Source organism: Anopheles merus, chromosome 2L (genome assembly GCF_017562075.2).
Source record: "Anopheles merus strain MAF chromosome 2L, AmerM5.1, whole genome shotgun sequence".
NCBI lineage: Eukaryota > Metazoa > Arthropoda > Insecta > Diptera > Culicidae > Anopheles > Anopheles merus.
Genome location: NC_054083.1, coordinates 54,020,692 through 54,044,372, shown reverse-complemented (window position 1 = coordinate 54,044,372; position 23,681 = coordinate 54,020,692). Strand labels below are relative to the sequence as shown.

The 23,681-nt window shown below is 41.7% G+C and overlaps 1 protein-coding gene across 11 annotated transcripts in view; it reads left to right on the top strand.

Moving 5' to 3' along the window:
• Nucleotides 1–23,681, top strand: part of LOC121594351 — a 32,515-nt gene that overhangs the window by 2,862 nt on the left and 5,972 nt on the right. Inside the window, exons 1-14 of one of the 11 annotated variants that reach the window (XM_041917516.1) lie at nucleotides 5,024–9,447; nucleotides 10,029–10,493; nucleotides 12,757–12,813; nucleotides 14,190–14,633; nucleotides 14,863–15,024; nucleotides 15,096–15,232; nucleotides 15,320–15,392; nucleotides 15,500–15,535; nucleotides 15,872–16,001; nucleotides 16,076–16,226; nucleotides 16,582–16,614; nucleotides 17,260–17,318; nucleotides 17,578–17,753; nucleotides 18,393–22,571. In XM_041917516.1, coding sequence (XP_041773450.1) covers nucleotides 6,381–9,447; nucleotides 10,029–10,493; nucleotides 12,757–12,813; nucleotides 14,190–14,633; nucleotides 14,863–15,024; nucleotides 15,096–15,232; nucleotides 15,320–15,392; nucleotides 15,500–15,535; nucleotides 15,872–16,001; nucleotides 16,076–16,226; nucleotides 16,582–16,614; nucleotides 17,260–17,318; nucleotides 17,578–17,753; nucleotides 18,393–22,571 — 9,169 coding nt within the window. In that variant the 5' untranslated portion in view covers nucleotides 5,024–6,380. Of the gene's footprint in view, nucleotides 1–5,021; nucleotides 9,448–10,028; nucleotides 10,509–11,536; nucleotides 12,511–12,756; nucleotides 12,814–14,189; nucleotides 14,634–14,862; nucleotides 15,025–15,095; nucleotides 15,233–15,319; nucleotides 15,393–15,499; nucleotides 15,536–15,871; nucleotides 16,002–16,075; nucleotides 16,227–16,581; nucleotides 16,615–17,259; nucleotides 17,319–17,577; nucleotides 17,754–18,392; nucleotides 22,572–23,681 lie in introns of those variants that run through there. The other 10 variants (XM_041917525.1, XM_041917522.1, XM_041917520.1 and 7 more) reach the window with 10 other exon arrangements.

Genomic DNA, 23,681 nt, shown 5'->3' with positions numbered 1-23,681 from the left:
GAATGAACAAAATCGATTTTCAAGGTATTTTTTCATTCTATCTTTATCTAACATCAGAATCTGCTAGCTATGCTGCTCCCAATGGCCCTCAAGTTACAAAATTCCATAATGGACTTCTCTCAACCTGGGAGTCAATGCGAGTAGCAGTATACGCAGATACATGGTTGCCAATTCACATAACTAGTTGAACTGCATTGAAGTGTAACGAATGGCGACGAAAATAACAATAACAACAACAAAAAAAACGACGCACAATGCAAAGTTTAGATGGAAAACGATCGTGTTCGTGGAACTGTGGTGAGGTTTAAGTAGTACTTGTTATTAAAACTGGCCTTTTAAAACAGACCTGATGTAACTTTTTTCTAAATTCAATTAATCTTTTATCGAAACAAAGCATTCCAGAAAATAAATCATTTGATTTATTTTGTCATACCTGTAGAACAACATATTTTTTTTGCTTTTAAAATTCAATAAGGCCTACATAAGTTGTCAAGCGTATATGTTCTGACTGGTCATACAGACCCATTTGTGCCCTCTCTTTCCTATATTTACTGTTCATGCTGTTCATTGATCCGAATCCAGGGTAAGTCGGGTACGGTTGATTGCGTATGCAATTTATAAATGCGGCAGATGATTGTTCCAAAATTCCAGACTGCTACAGGAACATGTTTAAACACATATATTCGAAAATGATAGAATTTTTGTTTTTTTATATACCCTCGTATTGAGATGATTCTTTTCAAAGGTTTGGACCTTTATATAAATAGTGAATTAATTTATGCATACGATATAAGATAAGACCGATTAAACGAATAAGTAAAAATTTTTCTGCATCGATTGTCTGTGGGATTGTTCAGCGTTGTTACAAACTAGCTACACATAATTTTATTATGCCGCCTCTTAGACGCATTTTTATGCAATTTAACCCAGTTGGAATTCGATACCTGTCCCACCATTCCGGAGCCAATGCCTCGATACCTTAGACCATCTATTAGGTCGGCTGAGCACAAACATCAATGACCTCACAGAGTCTAAATACTCAATTTTAGACCACACCCTTCTTGATTAACACAATACTACTAGCTCATCTTCATTGTCCTCCCTCATACACTTTTCCGGCATCAATCATTTGCTTGAACGAATGATCAAGTGCTGGGGCTCCACTTCTCATCTCTGTTTGGTTGTACTGCTCTATTGTCACTCGAACCCAATGTACCCCACCTTCGAAACGGAACCTTCGAAACACCCTGAACAAAGTCAGCGGTCAAACGAAATGGAAATGAAAACAAACACACAACGGAACTGCTAAAAGTATTGTCTACCATTATTTCAAACACATGCGTAAAAGTGTGTTAGGTTCGTACGATCGAAGCTCGACCGTTCGGGGTGGCGCACCCGAGAGAAGAGATTCCATTCTCAGCAACCAGTACACTGCTGCTCTCGGCGTTTTGGCGTTTAAACCCTGCACTGCAGCGTATTGATGTTGCATGCGTGTGTGCGTCCACTCAATTAACATCATCACGGCAATCACACCATGCTCTTTAAGCTAGGCTCTTTTGCCTTTGTCGACACTGCATTACTGTGACCAAAGCATAACTTTTTAACTCCAGCAAGCAGATCCCGCTAGTCTGCCGCATTTACGGAGGTCGTGCATACATTCAAGTAACTATTTAGCCATTTTCGGTTGTTTCAGAAGAGCGACAATCGATCCCAAAAGCTGAAATAGATATTACAAAAAGACACCCGGATGTAAACGATGTGTATAAGTACTATTTTGGATGATTATACTAAACTAAAAAGCTTTATAATATTATAAATTATATTAGAAGTGTTTTGGCTCAAATAAGTACCAGTCATTTACAACATCCGTTCAAACCAAGTTCATTTGTATTATCTAGAACATTTCTATAGTAATGCTGTGATATGTGGCTTATGTATTGGTGTACAAAAATTTGACGAAGCCTCCACTGCAAAGTCATTAACAATCACTGGTAACCCTGTGTGAATGTGCGCGATAGAGCGCGGCTCGCGCGTTCTGTGCACGCTGTATCCCTTCCTAAGCCAGCTGAACCCGAATCGGTCAAACCACTGGGGGAGCAGAGTAACGAGCCTCGAAGAAGGGATGGGATGGTGGTAGAGCGACAACAACAAACAGCAGCATTCAACACAGAGAGACCGTGCCATCTAGCACCACATCGCGATCGGCGTGCCTCAACGACGATGATGTCGACGATGAAACCAGTCGCGCACAGTATCGCGTTACAGCTTGAACGATAAAGTTCAAACCGTCCGTCCAATACCGCCGAGAGTGTGCTGTGCGGTGTTTCGTCCGTGGAACGCGAAAGTGCGAGCCACTAATTCCAGTTATGTTGCAAGTGATTTCCTAAGCATAACATTAACGTGTCCATCAGAGCACCACAACGACATCGGAATCAGTGTACTATAGCATGCATAGTAATCCATAGCTCCTACCGAACTATTTGCTGTGATTAACGGAACTGTGCATTCCAGAATACACATTTACTCTGGTTTTGCACACACGGCTGTGTTTCGTTCTCACAGTGTTTCTACGATCGTACATACTCGAGCAAGGCTGATTCACAGCATCGTGAAACACAGATCTCATCGTTTCCGGCACGACATTACGAGGTAGTTCTTGTTCATCTTCTTTTGCGAAACGATCCGATCACCATGTCTACCGTGTATACAGGGTCACTAATGTTGGTTTATCACGTAGCAGAATAGTCAGTGGCACAGACTCTCTACGGTTAGTTGTTGTATTTATAATTGTCTATGCTTCTATAATGGAAAAATTGACTAACTTGATCAATTTTAAATGTGTTTTCGTGCTCCATTCGTGCTGCAATGTACACAATCATCGAACCGCGACAGTTAGTTGATTTATATCAACAGTAACCTGGACCAATATCGCACAAAAAAGGAATATTTAAAACTTGAATTATTTAAACTAATTTGCATATTAGCATACCACCAAACAGTTCGTTTAAGGATGTATAATTCATAAGGAAGAGAGGTCGAAAACGTTATCGATGCCGGTTTACGTGCGGTGGACAGCGTTACCTTTACCATTTTGCGGTCTCCTGAAACCACTACTACCAAGCATGATCAAATACAGAATTCCATACCCGACTAGATATGTATCGGGAAATCTAAACCAATCACGGATAAAAGATGATGTTATTGGATTTGCAATTATGAAACAGTGATCATACATGGTATGTGTACAGATTATGAAACAAGTATCAGGACAAGTTTACGGCTGTGAACCAACCACAAAAGCATGAACAGGTGCACAAGGCCTACACAAATCAGTAATTTACTGTTCGGCGCTAGTGGGCATGTAATGATCGTCAACAAATGTCATTTGTGAATAATGGAACGAAAAGTTCTACAAAAGCTAGTGAGCCGTGAGTAAGAATTGTGAATAGCAAGAAGCAGTGTGTGTTTGTGTTTCATTAACTCCCCGTGTATGAAATTGCATAGCGAATTAGAGGGATACGAATCGAAGAGGAGGGGTAGATATTTGAGTTTTATTTTGAAATTCAGTCATCAATGTGTGAGTGTGTAAACAAAATCTTCTGATATGATGTCATATAAGACGTCCGACACATTGGACATAGCAATACAGTGGACAGATCGTTAAGCAAAAGTTTAAATTTGCCGTTTTAAATTAATTATGCATGTTCGGAGAGCTGTTGACAGGTTCTCAACAATTGAATCTTCAAGCTTCTCTCACAGTAATCAACAACGAACGGCATACCGTTGCTAAGTCGGCGAATGGTGATGTGAAAAACGTTGCTGACTTCTGATTGACAAAAAACTAAAATTGCCTTTTTTAAGATTCGTTGTGCTTGATAACTGTGCAATGTTTAACATAATACAGTGGTTCGGTTGACGTTTGGTCAATAATTTCTTCCCAATAGAAGCATGAAATAATTTCTAAATGGCAACTACCTTATGGATATGATATCGGTATCAAATGAAATCGATTCTACAAAAATATTAGAAATCATCTTGTCGTTCGTGTAGCATATACGCCTAAATGTAGGCTATATAAAACCAATATTTGACACTACAAAGCGGTACTCTCGTGATAATACCAATCTTAAAATTTGCGAAATCAACACGCTCTGGGTGAAATGCCAAATGCTTTAATTTAATATGTGGCATTAATATGTGCTTTGTTTGTATAACAGATGTTCAAAGCCAGACTTATAACTTGTTTCAGGTACTCCATTAAACAGTCCAGAACTAAATATTCAACACACGAAATCTTTGGAGAAATTTCAATCAGGTATGTGTAGATTGTAAATAACTTTGATTTAATACGCGAATAACTAGATAAAAAACACTAGTTTCACTTAAGTCATGCAAACTACTCTTAAGCGATCGGACATAATAGATTCCAAACGAATATGGTTATTATTTAAACATACTCGATAAAACACTTTTGAAGCATAGCTCAATACCAGATGGTAACATAACATACACTAAGATAATAGATTTCAAGCTGTTATGCACTTCAAATTCCCAATTTTAACTATCTTAACCCACTTGTGGTAAATTTAGAAGCCAGATTGTTTGTGCATGGGAAGAACGTCATTGTTGATGTTAAACAGAAATATGAACATCTGTTGTAGTATACTCCAATGATTGCGACTTACACCTCTTATCAAACCTACACGCCACACTGTGTTACCTCTGCTTAGATGTATTGTGAAAACGTGTCCCAGCAATGCCGGTCAACTTTATAATTCCCGTTCTATTCTCCAACGTTGGAGAGAAACGCACATCCAATGAGCGTATGAGTGTCAGTGAAACGGTGTAAACCCTTATCAGTAATTTTGATAACAGCCTGAAATGGGTAAACTTGTATATTCTAAGCGAAGTTTTCTACAGTGAAAAAGGCAGACCCAGGCCTATTCGTTGATGAAAAAAGTTAAGCTCCGAAGCGTAAAGTCCCTGTGAATGTGTATATTTTTCTTGGTCATATAGTTCCTTTTAAAAATAGTGCTGTTTTGATTTAATAAAATACGTGCCACAAAATTTCTATAAAACAACGTGCCTCCACAAACTGAGTTTGAGCAAATAAAGCGCGAGGGGAGCAGCTAAAAAACACATACGTCATCCCATCTTTCGTTCCATTGCACAGAAGAGCCAATCTTTTCGCGGTGGTGCGATGGCAATATGCATCAAAAAAGGAAATTTGAAACGAGAAAAAACACCCCTTTAGCATTCTATCGCTCCATTTCTCATTCACTCGAAAACGGCCTATCCAAATCAGATGGCTGCAGAGTGCACACGGGACATAAACACTCGACGTGTGCGCTTGCCAAGATTCGGTAGCATTCTCTTAGCTTTAGCCGGCGTCAGGCACGATACTATTCAAAAAGTGAAATTACACATTTCAACTCCGTTCGTTGTTTGTTGAAGTGAAATGAGAAACGAAACTGTTGTAGTGCCATACTCAGTATATGTGTGTTTTTCTATCATTTCTCAAAGCACGTGAGCGCAATAGACGAATTTACGTAGGAAGTGTACAGTAAATATCTGTTTAAACAAATAATCATGATCATACACTTAACACAGCTTTGAATTTTTCGATCAGCTGTTCAAACGCTAGAACACAGTGGCACGGTCCAGATATCAGTACAGAGACGTAAGGAAAATATAAAGTGAGTCGAATAGTGATCCTCTGTTAGAACTGACTGCGCATGGTGTTTTATGAAAACGAGCCGAGACACATTCCATTGCCGTGTTAGATTGGTTGAGTGCCAAATTACCTCTTTTGCATTCAATTCACGTCCCTACGTAAGCGCTAGAACCAAATAGGAGTGCCGGAAAACTGTGTTGGGATTTTATGTCTGAAACTGTTGTGCGTAGTGATTGCCATAAACATATGTACGATACTATACCGTGAACGAAAAGAATATTGCGATGACTCGCTATTTTGGGAGTGCATGCAAAGGCACGTTTGGTTTGATGCCATTGTAATATCAACAATATAAGCGATGCCAATTGAATAGTGGTGTTAGTGAAAACATTGTGCAATTTTCAAAAATCGTAGCTTGTAGCAACTTTTACTAATCCGACAGCCTAACTAACTCTATGTCCACCACCATTTACGTTTGTTCGGTACGTTTCGCGGCGTTCTTGCATTCACGGTAGTGACATTGATAATGAGTGTCGGCAAAACACACTACCAAACCTATGTGGTGGTAGATTTGTGAACGATCGTGTGTTGGTTAAGTCGCGGATACGATAGGGTATAGATACGATAGCACTTACGCGCATGGCTGTATGCGAGTGCAGAATGCGATCGTGTGAGTAAGAAGAAGTGTCATTTTGAATCGGAAAACATGAGGTGTAGTTCGTGTATCAGAGCCAACAGAGGTAGTCAATCGAGTAGCGACTATGGATCAACATCAGCGGTGAAGGCGAATAGAACAGCTGATTTGGTACACATTCACCAGAGCATGGATCTTCAACCGGATGGAGAGCATAGCCCCGAGTATAGGGTGGATTCGCCCTCCTCAAAACAAGAGTGTTTAAACGGAATGTCCACTGTTGCAGATGATTATCGCCATCCATCGATAATAATCGAAGAGCTCGAGGATGTTTACGACGACGACAACGATAACGGTGCCGTTGCAGATAGGGAAAGAAACCCATCTACAATCTACCAACAGTACGAGGACAGTCATGATCCAACCGGTGATAATTTTATTCGTCTCTCAACACACCCTTCGCGGCTAGAAGTAATACGAGAAGAAGAAACCAGCGAATGCAGTGACAGTGAATATTCACACATTTTACCGGCAAACGATCACACAGTTCAACTAGCGCCTGTGAATAATTTAGTTGATGGAGCAGGTGGAGACGAAAACATTGTTGCGCACGTAACAACCAAATTCAGTCCGGCAAATGTACTGCGCGAGTTTATAAAACACCATCAACGGAGAAAGCGGCGACGTGATATTCCGCGCCAGGGCGCTTCAACTCGATTTCAACATAAAGAGCATCAGGTTGCAACAACGTGTATGTTAGTAGACACCAAGGAGAGCGACATTGCACCAGTTGAGTACAGAAGCATTTGCACCACGGAAACGGTCAATAATGAAATGATGCAGGCTGAAGTAATCAATATCGGTTCAAACTCAAGCAGTCTGGATGATCTTAGCGATTTAGACGCGGACAATCGGGAGAAAACACCTGAACACCTTGAACTAAAACATGTCGATACACCCAGTTTTGAAGAATTTATCGATCATATAGGTACCGACGAACCAACTGATCCACGTATTTGTAAGGCAAATGACTGTACGCAAAATCTTGCGATTTCAGGAGATCAGTGTTTACAGTACGACATTCTCAACCACAGTGGAGATTCTGCAACGCATGCGCGGGCTAGCAATTTTCAGCCAAACCAAATGCGCGAGTATGAAGACGCTATTCTTAATGATTCTACGTTAAGTGGTGGCGTTCGTGGCGATCTGTGTGAGCTTCACAAAGCTGAGAGAGCCAACCGGCAGGTCCATAACGTAGCGAAGGAGATGAGCGAGTATAGAAATACTCTAAAGAGCGGAGCATCCGATACAACCGTAGCAGCTGAAAATTGGTCATCGCTCGGGGTTAGTAGCTCCTCTGTAGTAGTCGTTGGTCGTGATCGCGCATCGGCTGTCCTCGGTAATAATCACAATGCCATTACGGCTTTGAAGGATCCGCCATTCTCAGTGATCGATCGTGATCGTGCATCAAAGTTCGGCATCGATTCTACGGTGAATCATTGTGTTCGGGACGAGGAAACACCATCGCTAATCGAGAAAAACATGTACCCCTCGGAGGCAGACTCTACTGTTGAAACTGTTGTGAAAAAGGAAAATCAAACTGTTCAGACACCTACACCGCAACCCATTCCTGCGCCGCGAGTGGTGGCTAAACCGGCAATCCCATTGCCTCCACCTCCGGTACACGAAAAGGCAAACGTGACTAATCTGGGTCAACTTTCGGCCGATTCAGCAGAAATCAACAGATCTGACACACCACCCCTTGCACAGTTAGTTCCGCTGACCGTAGAGGCGCTCTCGTCGAATTCGACCGGATCTTCTACCATTGGGCCAAATGCTCAAGCTCATAGTAGCGATCATCCTAGTAAAAGTGATCATGCAAATGCTAATCAAACTAGTACGGAAGATTGTGTCGATGCAGTAGCATCACCTGAGCGGCAGACAATTTTTAAAAGCGCTTCGTGCGATGATCAAAGTGTTTTATTCAAATTAATACAAGACCAAGGCAGTACCGCGAGCTCATCGGAAAGACATCATGAAGGAAACGTAGAAAAACTCTGCAAAGTTTCCCCGGCAATCCATGCCCAGAGTGGTTGCACGGTAGCTGATTTGACACGAAACCAAGCGGCCCATGGGAGCAACAGCGACCGTGAACCAAAAATAGAACAGAGCGATGAAGATCACGGTGGACAGAATTCATGTGCCAGTTATGAAGAAACTATTGTTCGGTTGCCCTCAAATTCACAAAATACTAGTTGTGAAACAGTTACTAATGGGAGTAGCAATACGACTGGAACACACATATTAGTAAGCCAGCATAAAACTGTGCACAAAGATCAATCAAAATTTTCTAACCGGTGTGCAGAACCTTTAGAAATTGCAAATGATTCCTCCACCTCACCGCACCAACCGAAGGTAGCAAAGGTAGCCGATATGCGTACAGAGATCAGTTTCTTAAAAGATGCTGAATTACAGGAAGAATTTCGCAAACTGGAATTAGAAACGGCCAGATTTGAAAGAGAACTGCAACAAATCACAGTACCCTCCCATGAGTCCAATCCTCCAAGGAATGCTGAACCCGGCAGAAAATATTTTGTCTCAAAACAGAGGGATTTTGCTATAGAAAGATCTAGCGTTGCCAATATCAATGATACGATGATGATAAGCACTGGGGTTGGTACTGGTTCTGACAATCGACAAAAAGATGAGAGTCTTAATATGATTGATCGACTTGAACAACATGATCTGCAAAGATCATTCATCAATAACCATCGCGCAAATAATGCTACCGTTGCATCCGGCCTTGGACCAATTCCTCCACCTCCACCACCACCTAACACTTTAACTGAACCCGCAACAAATAGCGAAGAAACGTTCACCAAAAAAGTCAAAGATCGTGTGCGAGAATTAATGGCATCGCAGGCCGCAGCTGAAGAAGCAAACCACGTCATCAAATTACGCGGCGGTGGATTTGCGAGCGCACCATCGACACCTACAGCAAGCAGGAAAAACATCGAAGCAGAGTTTAAAGAGTTTAGAGAAATCCGTCAACGCGAAGCGATCGCCGACAGGCAGCACTTTGAATCTACGACTACGCCCAACAATAATGTTTCGGCAAAACAACAACCTACTCATACCGGTGAGTCTGCGGCACGACGGGATGAAACTAACAGCGCAAGTAGGTCCTGGATGTCCGTTCTAGTCCCAATCACCGTTGGGATAGTTGTGTGGAGTGTCGTCCGTCTCATATCACCCTCTTTCCGCAAATGATCAACAATGTCTCCCGTTTCATAATATCCTTTTCCCACAAGCGATCTGCAATATGTTTAGCTTTGTGTGTTGAAATTTGTAACCTTTTTTGTGAACGGCTTTTATAGACATGTAACAATCCATTGTAATTTTTTTTGTACTTTCCATACATAAAATACTCATTATATTGTTTTGTGCGTGAAGACTGGTCCTTATCATACGATATAAAAATGGTTTGTTCCCAACGATTCCTTAAAAACAATGACAGAAACTGTGAATGACTGTAAATTAATCACAATAAATAACTAGTGAGATTTAAATCCTACAACATTCCATATCTGTGCACCGACTATGTTGTATTATTTCCAAACTTATGTTTTAAACAAAGTGAAAGTAAACTCTACACGATAATTTTCTATTGAGGTTTTTATTGTTTCTTTTTTTCTTTTCCAATTTTATGCGTTCCACTAGTGAGAAACTTTTCGCCGTCACGAATTCCTCTCGCAACGTCTAAAATCTCATTTGTATCTCGAAACAAACCCAATGATGCACCGGGAAAAGCCCGTGCAGGAGACCCATCAAATCACGACAATGAATCACATTTGGAAGATAATAATTCTACCGAAATCAAGGTTAATGTAGCAGCACTCATTGCTACACACCAGGAAAAGCAGCAGCAAAGTATTGGTTCCACAACTGCAGCACAACCTTTAAAAGGTGCCTCTACTTACCAACGAGAACATGTCGATAACAACAGTATTGTTTCGGCACAAAAAGATGAACCAACTTCCGAACCGATAGTTAGCGTCAGTGACAAGTGCCAACAGTTCGAACAGCGTATTAGAAAAAACTCTATTGACAGTAGTGTTAATACGATAACCCAGCGGAAACCCTACAACAGTTCTGCGTCATTGGACGAATCGCAGCAGAAACCCGGTACGCCCAGCAATGGTATCTATGGACAAGTTTATTGTGATGCTGTTAATGCTGATAATGGTTCTTTCTCGGGAGCCGACTTGCTGCATGAGATTGATCACGCACTAGTGCTTGCTAAAGATTTCTTATTTTCGCGCGGTATGTTTGATGTTGGTCCTTTTTCTCCCCCGCTAATGATTTGCATTTGCAAGGCACTGTATCCTTATACGCATTTGATGCCCTGTTGTCTTCCCCGACTAATACCTCATGCTGTTGATTTACTGATGCATTTAAAGAATGATTGTGTTATGTAAAATTCAAGGATTTATTATGTAACTTTGTACTGTTGCTGTTTGCTGCTTTGTAATTGCGTGTACAGTTTGTGTTAAGAGGTAACATAATCCTGATCTCTGAACAGTCTAACATCTTTAACGCGGCAATTATAACACTCACTAAGCCATGATGACTGTTGTAACGATATGTTCTTTTAGCCTTTGAGAAAATACTTTACATTCACCATTTGTTTGGTTTTGTTTATCATGTGCTACCACAACAACATTTGTTGTGTTTCATCAATGTGATGAGATTTACTGCTTAATGATGCAGTCACAATGTTAAATCAAAGGACAAAACTTTACTATTAGGTTTCGAACCTGTAATAATCTTACTATAATCTTACCATAACAGTGAGAAAGACGAATGATTTGAGATTTTTGTATTTATCTTCTTGGAGCAACCACCTTTTCCACTGATCAATTGGATTAAGCCATTCAAAACATTGACGTAGTAGTTTAAGCGGCATACGATGAACGTGAGTGTGCAGTGCAGCGTATCAATCTTGTCCGATACTGAACTGATGATGAGACGCAGACTCTAAAGTAGACGGTAGAAAGCAAAGGTTGAGCGCGGTACGTAGACATTATTATTTTTAGCCATTGATCGCAAATATACGCTCACATATTACGATACGAGTGACGGCGTACGTACGAGTGACGGCGTGAAAAAATGGTAAACAAGAGCTACTCTAATACCGTTATAACGAATACACCTTTTTCAAACCCTATACCACGCCAGTCGAACGGATCAAGAGAACAGAGATGATTCTTCACAATTAGATAAGAAGAAAGTATCTTTTTTTTGTAAACTATTGGCTTCGGTCCAACTGAGTAGACGAAAGCTATACCCGTTGTGCACTCAGCAATACCAAGTGCGCATGGTCAGTATGCATACACACACCAACGCAGGGTTATACTTAAAACGGAGAAAAGAAAATGCTGTGCCGGACGACAGCAGCGAGAGAAAACTCGTTCTAAACGATCGACGCGGGCGATAGTTCTTCGCGCGTAGTCTGAGAAAAAGAGTCCAACCGAACAGTCATTTTTTTGTAAATTTTCAAATCATTTTAGTTGGGTCTTTTGCTGAAAGATCAGTGTAATTGTGTTATTTGGCGTGAGATGAAATGAGAAAATCCGCCATCACCATGTTGTGCCAATTTATGCATAGGATGTAGTTTCAATATAAAAAACTACTTGCATACTCATTGTAATAGATAGATACGATTTGATTACGGCAATGAATTTGTTCATTACACGGCGACAGTAAAAGTGATTGCTTTCGTATTGTTAACCACGGTTAAAGGCACCACGTGAATTCTGCAGTGCATTATTCTACACATACTTGATATTAATTTTTTTATGAAAACAGCACTCATTAGTACATCGATCACATCGTGTTAAGTGACATCTACATATGTGCCAAGTGAATGCGTGTCGTGTGTATGATCCAGTGCATATCCCTGCTCTCTCACCTTCACTGTAGTTCCCTTTTTCTCTTTTTTTTGTTTTTGAAACTGATCAGTACATTTGTGTATCTATAATGTCGTTTTTATGTTGCAAACTTAAAGCCAACGTATTAAAGTTGAATTGACGAATTTCGATCGGCTTGCGATATAACGTAAACATACACACTCGTGCGGCAGACTACCAAAACGAAGTTGAAGATCCATTCAAGATCGTTAAGACGTCGAATATGGGTCAGGGTTAGTAGTCGAGTTTGTCTTACAATTTCTTGCATAGTATTCCTTGGGAAGATTCTTATTGAAAAAAAAAACATGTTTGGCTTATTCCTAGGGACAATCTGTTAAGCGCACAAATACTTCTAAATCAGTAGCGATAGTTATTTTGTACATCATAAACTATCATAAACGTTTAATTTAATACATTGCGAAACTAAACAGACATTAGCATATACTATAGCTATTACATGGTGATCGATATGATTGCAGAGAGCGGAACAACGTTAACAATTGGCCCTAAATTTAAGGCAAAAACATCTAGCCTAGGTAAGTGAGGTTGTATGAATGCATAACCTAAGATACACAAAGTTCATGGACTTTTTTTTGTCAAGATTTTTGGTAAAACTTCTATTCCTAAAGATATCCTAATTTGATTTATTGTTAATTTATATGTATTTAAAAAACATAAAATAAGATGGAAAAATAAGATTGAAACATATATTAAAACTTTTAAGCATTTTAACACGTAATGTACGCTATTTTTACACAAAACAAGCATACATTCATACAAGCATTCATAGCTCGATCGCATATCAAAGACTTACGATACTGACAGGAGTTAGTTCATCGTCTTTTCTCGTGCCTAATGATGTAATTTAAAGTCTCAGGCAGTGTAATCCAACACGAATGTTTACAATTGAAAATGAAAAACCTCAACAAATCAACACCCATCGATGTGCTGTCGTGCTCTCGCAAACTCTTGCCGTTCAGTTGCGAGGGTAAATGCTAAAAATTGAGTCCAGATGTTTACAGCTAGTTCATTTTTTCTGACTGTACTTATGGAAGTGTTCCATACAGTTCACATGCAGATTCAAGGCACATGAGTCATCTAGATAATGCAATAAGCTTTTTTGTATGCTTTGTTTTTATTTTTGTTACGTAATTGTGATTTAGCTACGAACAAATTTTGAACACAAGACATACTTGCGATTGATAACAGTGTTGAATGTAATCATGGTTCAGGCGAGTCAAAATTGTAGATATATTTGTTGATATATAGCTTTACACGCATGGTTTCAAAGTAACTATACATTTTCAAACAATATATATATATTTCCAACTCATTCATGCTCATTCTACATAGAAAAAAAAAGTCGTCGCTCCAATTCAGATCTGGTTTGTCGAAAAATGACGAATTTATAAATAAAACTTGTATCCATCCTAGCGCGCAGTCCTAATTTTGTAATGCCACACGGTTTACCATAAGCAAACCGCAATCGTGGGACGCATGTCTGACCAACCTGCGTCTGAAAACAGACGTGGGAATAATATCCTCTGAATCACGCCTACATGGTTGTACGTTCTCTTTGCTGCGGATGGAAAACGAAGAACGACGATAGAAGAAAATCTCACAAAAACTGTGTGCTGATAAAGACATTAAATCGAAAGTTCTGAAATATATTGCTTTATACTTATCAATCACCCGCGATTTTGGTTTCAACCACATATAACATTGTAATCGAAAGGCTTGCTTATATGCAAAGAATTGCTTTGTATTATTGTATTATATGCAAAGAATATGCTTTGATCCTGATTTTGTTGTTATATTTAAATCATTGTTGCGTATATATGTGTACTTACTATTTACATTTCTGAAATTTTGTCGAAAACTATCATAACTCATTTGAGATTGAATCTTTCAGGAGTGTGGTCCCCCTTCAATCGATCTACAGAAGTCCTAACGAAGGAAGAACTTGCCGAACGATCGTCATCCAAGAACAAGTCTAACACATCACAACAATCTCCCGTTTGGACACCACGCAGCGCGCCCCCATCACCCGCAACGGAACGTCGCGAATTCCGTCCAATCGGGTTTGAATCGCCAAAACCAACACGGAGAACTTTAACCCCAAGTCCGGCTGATCCTTCGACCGTGGTAGCGCCCCCCTGGAACCAGCCCGGCTACAATCCTCCACTGCCCATTTCAGACAACTTCAAACCCTACCCAATTCAAAACTCCGCCTCAAACCCAACGCTTGGGGCACCTGTTCGCTCACAAGGTCAGGCTACCCAAGTACGATTTCCACCCCAGCAAAGATCTACCATCTCACATGACCCAACGATAAATACACTTCTTAAATCGAAAGGTAAGAAATGTTCTATTAAAATTTGCGAAACGAACCTACGCAAGAGTGCAACCATCTCACCGGTTGGGTAGCACAATTCTCTCCCGATCTTACGGTTGTTGTTTGATCTGCATACTACAGTTGAGTGTACGGGGCAAACGGGTAATAACATTTAGGCACAATACATTGCTTTATCAATATCCGCACCAAGTGTGTTGACTAACGACTAACCAATAAGTTTCATATCTAGATGGAAAAACAGCGACTATAAAAGCATCTGAAACATCAGAGAGCCAGCAGAAAGGCTCAACTACTAGTATTATTCGCACCTCATCGTCTTTAATGACGAACTCCTCTCGACAGAGTAGCGCGGGCATCATAAATCCTACAGCTAATCAAAAGCCCTTAGTAGGTCAGTACCTGCAACAAAATGGAAGCCGCAAAAGTCTTTGTTAACTAATTTCTGTCCTCAATGTTCAATAGGACAAAGATCGGAACAAGCTACCACATCTTTGCAAGATAACAATTATTCCCAGGATCGGAAGATGCAACAGACCGCTCACAAGGTTGATGGCATCGGCCCTATTACCAGGGAAGGAATGCCACTCACGTTACGATCAGTAAGTTTCAAAGCAAAGTGAAATGATCTTCAATCAATCAATCAACAGAAGATTGGAAATAAGTAAAACGACCTCACTTTGTTTTAGGAAATTGATGAAGGCAATCGAGACAAATGGTATAAACAAATGTACCAAACGCTGCACAAAACCCAGGACGATGGTGAGTAATTAGGATCTGCTTTGTTTATTGAAACAAAGAATCAAACAAAAACAAATAAACAGTGCATATTTCTATACTTTTTACACCACGCATTTTTCCCTTTCCAGCCGATTATGTTACCGTTCGATACAAAACTCGCAGAGGTGATAAGAGTCTGTCTTTATCTTCAGTTACTACCGATTTACTTTAATCCTAACCATAAGATTACATATGCGCCATTTGCTCATCTCCTTTTGCCATACATTTTGCACCCGTTTTATCATATTGATATCATTATTATCAAGTTATATAAAATTATATCTGGGTACCCCCGCAACATCTTATCAGACATAGCAATTTTTTACAACACGTAACAACATTTTGCACTTAAACCAACGTTTTACATGGGAGCACGTGTTTGTGCCAGTTTGCTTTAGCTATATACTCAGCTAGTTCTGGTATTAAATCACTGTTCTTAATCATTTCAAATATGGTTTTAGGATATCCTTACAAATCTAGCGGCTATCAGTCAGAGCCGGAACCAAACTACGATTCGGACTACACCGTCAAGTATAGCACACTCGACCGTAGACGAACACCGATCGGGCTAAGTTCGACTAGCTACAACAAGTAAGTAAAACAGACATTTGTTTATTACTCGATACTACTCTCCAATGATACTATCTATGCCCATCTGTTATTAGGTTCAACACGCTGCAGAATAAACCCACAACACCTCAACAGTACCACCAACAGTCGATAAAGTCGGTACATTCTTCCTATAAAAATCAGCCAGGAAAAATTGAAGATTACATTCCGGGCCGCTCGTCAATCTCGGAAAAAGAATCCAAAGAGGTAATGTTGTATGCAGCATACGGGTGGAATTGGTTACAAAAAAGGAGCAATCTTACAACTTGCAATTGCAATCGTACTCGCTACCATCAACTAAATAATTATAAACAATTCACTGATCACTTGCAGCAAGTTATGAGCATAGCGACTGTAAAAAGGCGATACTTTGTTCTACTATAACACCAGCCAAAAATGCTGAATCAATTTCCACTATGTATGTTCCTGCCACACGTTTAATCTATTCGAATATTTTACTCTTCTCATTTCACGAATGACATTCCCACTGTTAACGATCTTCCACCCCTATTATTGTGTAATCACGTGTGTAAAATGTATGCGCACACCATACAAAACACAGTGGTGGGATGAAGTAATGGACATTTTTAACGGGGTACGGATCTTCTTCAAATTTGATCTTTAATCTACGTTTTACGCATTATTTTGGATTGATTATAAATGTTTTGCTTACTTTTTAAAACTTACACGTAGAAGGCTCGTATTTTTACTGCACTTAGGATGATCCAAGAATCGATCGGTGCTTGTCCGTCTCCTATGGGATTCCATTTGTGCTAACATGTGATGTGTATGTAATCATGCAAAACTAGGTCACATAGCTCATGTGTAGGTGATTCTTTAACACGATTGAATTTATTCGCCTGTACAAAATAAAACAAAAATAGCAAACCTAACACCACCGCAAAACCGCACCGCATCATGTATGTGTAAATAATAGATACCATTTTTCTAACACGCCCTATACTACTCAAAGTTTAAAGCTCACAATATCACCTGGCCAATGAAGCGATTCTTCAAAATAATTCAAAAATCGTCTACCAGTGAACATGTAAAATTGGGACCGTTCATACATTAAGACACTTTTGCTGCTTGAAATTGCTATAGTTTATTTTTTCCTTTACGGCGCAACTAATCCTTCAGACTATCAGTCGGCTTAGGATTTCTGTCTAATAACACTCCTTGAATTGTTTTTCTGCAGGCACTACCAACACAATAATGCTCGATTTTATGTCTTTTGCAGCAATTAGAGCACCAGAAACTGACGACTAGCAAGACATACACTGAAGGGAACTTATCAAGGTAAGAGTGCATGCGATAGCCCATATTAAACAGAATTTGGAATTAAATGCATATTGTTGTCACATAACGCAAAGAGGTAGCCGACCACCAGTAGGTGACCGTGGTTGGGTTAAGGTAAACGAAGCAAAACTCGATTAGGGAGAGCGAAAAGGGTCTATAATCGATAATAGTATTTAATTTTCTTCTCCATTCGGTCAATTTTATCTATATTTTCCAAACATATTAACCTAAGAACCCTACATCTATTCAATCATTTCAGAGCACTGAAGGAACAAGGGTACGAGAGTGATTCTACGCTGGTCTTTCGTAAACGAGATCCTCCCGCCAGTGCTGCGTTGAGTCCAGTAGAGCAAAAGCAATACTATAAAAACATGCAAGCTGGGGGCGAAGTCCCGCTACAAGGGTTTCGGAAACCTGCTCCAGAAAGGCCGAAAGGTAAGTCGTCATGCTATTGATCTACTATAGCACCCTACTACACCACCATACATATCACTTTTCAAAACTACCATTAATATTTCCCGACCTATTCATTCACCTCTTCTTCATGTTCTCACTAACACTGATACTAGATAACAATCTCATGACCAAGCTGTTGGCTTATTTTTTATGCGGGTCTCACATTGTCTTAAATGTGTGCAATAATTAGACTACATCAAGGACGGATCTGGCTTAGGGTGACGGTGGAGGGATTTTAGAGTATTACTTCTTCTTCTTTGCAACACAGTATTGGTAATGGTGGGTACGTTAGTACAAATGCAGTAAATTTACCAACAAGCAAAGGCACCTATTTTTAAACGCAAAATAAATATATTACTTTAAAGCTAATGTGTGACCATTTTTACAACACAGTGTGATGCACATGAAAAATGTACCAGTTTAGCAAACGGTTCAACCAGCATCGCGTGGAACACAAAAGTGTGAGTGTGGCAAGAGCACTGCTGCTGATTATAGAATTGATCCTACGCACACCTGCCGAAAGTTGCACCAATCTATTGTATAAACGAACCGATTTTCATTGAATTATCTCTCCCGGGTTCCGTGGATCGGTCTACCGTAACCCATGTTTCCAAACAGATCACAGTGAAGAACAGATCGAGTCGGATTTGATGGTGGAAATTAAGGAAAGTATGACTGGCAGCCAATCCAACGGCGCAAATGCCGGAAAACTGGCCATGTCCGCTGACGGCAGTACCAATCCATTCCGCCATCGGGAGACCATTGCCTGTTATCCTATTGCCAACATTCACCGGCCGCTGGACATGTTTGGACCTTTTCCGAAAGAGTACCGCACGTTCGTACCACCCGCCCCGCCGAGCCGAAAGTCTTCGCGCAGCAACTCAACGTTAAAAATCATGTCGCAGGTCAAAACAAACACATTTAATAGACGTACGATGCTCGAACGAACCACCACCACAACGTCGTCATCGTCGGGAATGAAACAACCATCAAAATTCCGTTCAAAATCGGCGGGACCCTTATTCTACGGGGGTGCTACTTCGAGCTCTTCGATTGTAACATCCGCGTCGCTGATGAAAGAGGAAAAAAATCAAGAAAACAGTACACGAGTAGCTTCCAAACGCTATACCGCTGGCTCGTATCGGGCAAGCTCGAGCAGCCCCACCGGACAGCAGCGAAAGGCGAGCCAAAGTCCGGTGGCATTCGGTAGAGGCATCTCGAAGGAGCGTACGTTCGCGGAAGAAAAGAAACGCATCGAGGAAAAACTACCCAAAATTGTTTCAGTTTCAACAAGCATTTTGCGCAATCCAGAACTAAAATCTCCGAATGAAGTCAAGAAAGCCTTGCGCAGTTCGTATCTTCCCATAGTGGGCAGAGTAGAAACCCCTGAAAGGTCATCACTGAAACGCTACTCATCGCATGGGACGTATCGCAGCGCATCAAGCATTTATTCTTCGAACAAAAGTATTAATCGAGTTTCATCTCCTGCTTCGACGTATAAGAGGGAAGAGAAGAATGGCTCACATCATCACCAGCTAAAGAAATCCTTCAATCGAAAATCCTCCACAGTGCGCACCACGACTCCAAGCATCACAATTAAAACAAGCTTCCAAAAAGCATCGAAAGCTTTCGGGCTCAAAGCCAAAACATCCTCAAATCAAAGTCTCGCCCGTACTTGTTCGACTTATTCAATCGATTCTACCAATTCCAAGACCCGACGATCGCGTATTTCAGACGGTCCATCTAGCACCATACCACCGACCAGAAACCATCCGAGAACCGCTCAAAAAATATTTATGGGCAACAGTTTAGATCGTGGACTTAAGATTGTAAAGGCCAAATCACCCGCACCCGTGTTACAGGAAACACACCTTCAGTCTATGGTACAACGTAACGAAAGTATGCGCAGTGATGATTTCTTCCAGAAACTTTTCCTTCGAGGACATCCGCCCCCAGCTGAAACAGATGGCGATGGGAAACCAACAAGTGTACTAGAAAAAGCCCGCATGTGGAATAGTCTGACGTGCCGTTCGGAGCCTTCACTTAAACAATCTAATTACTATCTCTCTCAAGTGAAGCCCGTATCATCCTCCAAATTTAAAACCAACGACCGGTCCGATATTTCAGAGCTATCCACTGCATATCAAATCGTACGCCAGATTGGTGGAGACGTAATCGAACAAGTAAACCGGTTCGAATCGATGATAAAACTCACGGATAATCAGCAAGACGACCAACATCAATTTGGTTACGTTCGTGGGCGACGTATGGAAATAGATTACAGCTTCCACGAGCGCAGCCGCAGTGAGCCACCGGCAGAGAAAACGACCACCACTACGACTAGCACGATTATACAGGAAGAGCTGATCGGTACAGACACGCCAAGAACGATCGTGGGTCGACGGTGCCAAATTGCGCAACGCACATCCCGGTCGCCCTCCTGTCGACGCATTCAGTATCTCAAAGGGAAAGAAGGACAGGTAAAGAAAATCATACGAGCACGCAGCCTGAGTGGTACCAATGGGCAGCGGGGTCGTTTGGACAAACCCAAGGATGAGCTGGTCCGCAGCCACTCACTAAATCTCAGCCAAGATTCCAGTGTATCGCGTAGCCGCTTTCGTGAGCTGAACACTTTCTACAATAGCCTCGAGCGACTCGGACAGCTAGAACGCGAAACGTCATCTTCGTCCAACGACTTACGGCCTTCTCGGCGCATGCGAGAAGAAGAAATCATCGACTACGATCTCTGGAAGCGTGTACGCGTCCAAGAGAAAGCAGAACGTGAGTTGAGTCAGCTGAAGAGCAAGCTCAAACAAGATCAGCGCGAGAAGGATCTGTTTTTCTTGCCTCGCGATCCAGAAGATGTACGCTGGCGAAGCGACCTGGATACGGGACTACGCAATCGAGAAAAATCGGTAGAGGATTTAAAATGTATTTTGAATGAACAGGCGCTTAACTTTGAGGATGCAAAACTGCGCGATCTCGAAACTCGCAAAGACCATTACAAACCGCTGTGGCGGGGATCATCAGTCATTGATGTCGCCTCCCATTTGGAGGAAAAATATTCTACTCTAGGCGAAAAAAGAGATGAGCCCCACTCGCTGGATATTATCAGCAGTAACCTGCTCAGCACACTATCGTCAGAACAAATGAAAAAACTAAAGAACCAACTGAGTGAAATTTACAGCAACAGTACCCCAAAGGACCCGGCCACGCCATCGCGCGTTTCCTCCGAAATGTACCATCATCAAGAGGAATACATCATCAACGTGCCCGAAAGAGCTAGCCGACTGGAATCGTTGCTTAAAGTACGCAGCCACTCGGTGCTCACACAGGATAAAGTAAATCAATGCCAGCTTCGAGCGCAATCGCTTAAACTCGAGCATAAAACCGGCGAAAAACTGGCCAGCAAATCATCCCCCCAGAGCAATCAACAAACCTTTCAAAGCAACTCCTTGCCTTCAAAAACATTTGATCGTGTTGCTCTTTCACGATCGCTCTGCCAGGAGCTAAAGGATAAAATTTTGGAAAAGCATCATACACTACCATCGATCGGTAAGAAGAAAAAAAATGCTCGACCAACAATTCTTGCGTCGGAGGAATCAATATTCTCATCGTTAGAGAACACCAAGAAAAGGGGCGATGCAAACACTACTAAATCAACACAACAACAACAACAACAACAACCGTCAAGCCGACAACAAACAAGTGCGGGTGCCAACAAAAATATTGAGGATAACGCACGTAAAGAACGGCTACAGTCGCACTGCGACACCGAAAGTATCTCCTCAGAAACCTCCAACAAAACGGTTATTTTTCGCAGTCAGACATTGTGCCAGGCTGCAGCAGACGATGCACCTGTAGAGGATATCAAAACTAAGATCAAGTATTTTGAAAACAAGCAAGGAGAGGACACTCCCACTGTGACCATTTACCATGCCCGAGAGGATTCGTCTCTCTCCGAGGATGAGTCCGGGACTAAACAACTAGCAGCAAGCAAGAAAAGCGCAGCTAAAGGATCGTCCGGTTCAATGATAACGCTATCCCAATCGTTCACTGATCTAAAAGATCTTTTCGGCGAAAAGCGATCGGTGTCCTGTTCCGCCTACACTGCCAATAGTTCCAGCCAGGAATCGAAGCGTACTTCAGTGCGAAAAATGTCACCGAAACGGTTCACCTTTCGATCCCGAAGTTCCACCCCGGACTACGCTACCTGCATACAGACGGGTGAGGTGAAAAAGATTAAAGATAAGTTTGAAAGTTTGGACGTGAACATATGGCGCCAATCGGAAGACATCGCAGTAAGTTCAGAACGACATTATCAGAGCGATTCAGAACTAAGTCGCCAACCGTTCGGTGAGTACGAGAAACGTGACACTGAAAACTCCAGCAAGAAAGACCAAAGCAAGCAAACGACACCATCTACGATCGTGCGCCATCACGAATCGGGGGACGTTTCCCGTATCACACATAAATACGAGGCACAGTCGGAACGTGCCCGGTGCCGCAAATCACGAAAAGATCGCGTAATATCACCCATACCAAAAAACCCCTTTCGGAAGGATGATCGGTTCATGCCGCATATAAACGTCATCAGCAAGACAGCGTCGCTTAAGCAAGAAATTAAGCCTACGCGTGCTCTCCACCATCATCAGCATCATCCGTCAGCCAAAACGACGTCCGCAGTACTCCAGGCGCCTCATGATACGTGCGCATCGTCTCGAACTACTCCAACTCCAACTGGCAGCGCACGTCGCAGCGCGTCCTCTGGTAGTGAGGAGTTTGAAAAGCTCAAAAGTAAGTTTGAACCCCCAGCGGAACTTTCGCTGCTCGGAAAGATGTACACTTCCGTGCCTGATATTCGTGAGTTGAAGGACATTTCCGGCTATTTGTCCGGTACGTGGATTGCACATCAATTCCCCAGGCCGACGGATAATGCACGCTCGCTTGCTGCACCAAATCAATCGCCCCCGGGCAAGCTGATTGTTCGCAAGGGATCGGCTCCGAGCCCGGATCGTCCACACCGCCACCACAATGCTTTCCGTCCCCTTTCGAATCAACCAGACTCGCTTCAATTGCACTCTGCTTCTGCACCGCGGCAGTCTTCCAAACATCGAAAGGTGTACGGCGACTGTAACAGTAACGATGGGGCAGATTGTCTCAAACAATTTTATACCACCAATGGTGATACATTTGGCGATCACAAGGATGCTTGCGAACGTTCCAAGTCCAACCGCCGCTTAGAAGCTGAAGCCCTCTGGAGAAAGATACAATTAATGACTGGCAACTCAACCGCAGGGACGAGAGGACAGCTCGACAAACCATCTGTTACATTCGAAGGTTTTAAATTGATTTCTTACACTTTTACTTCTTGAACCGTAGACTTACTCTATATGAACCACTGTTGTTTATTACTCTTCTAACAACTGTGGAAACATTTCGAGACCTACTCTCTAAACTCAATGTTGTCAATTACGTCTTACGTTTATTTTCGCTCGCTATCTGTAACGTATCATGTCTAGTCACCAACTTAACCTAAGCCCTCTGCTCTGTGTCTCATACTCTTCTTACCATCATCAACTGCCACTCTGTACTATGCTTCGAACAAACCATTTAACTGTCTCAATTACGCATTAAGCTGGTGTATTCTCCCAATCAGCTGCTAACATATCCTACCCCTTGTTCAGAGGATACTCAAATGTTATCGCACCCACAAACAAACTCATCGATCATCGTCCAAAATCAAACCATCTAGTCCGTGTCTCGACTGCATTGTCTCTTCAATTCGTTTGCGCATCCCTTTAGAACCGCACGTCACGTTCCCTTCGCCCCTCCTGAAAGGAGCACAATCACCACCACCACCACCACCACCACCTCCAACCTTAATTTCATCATCACCGATCGCGA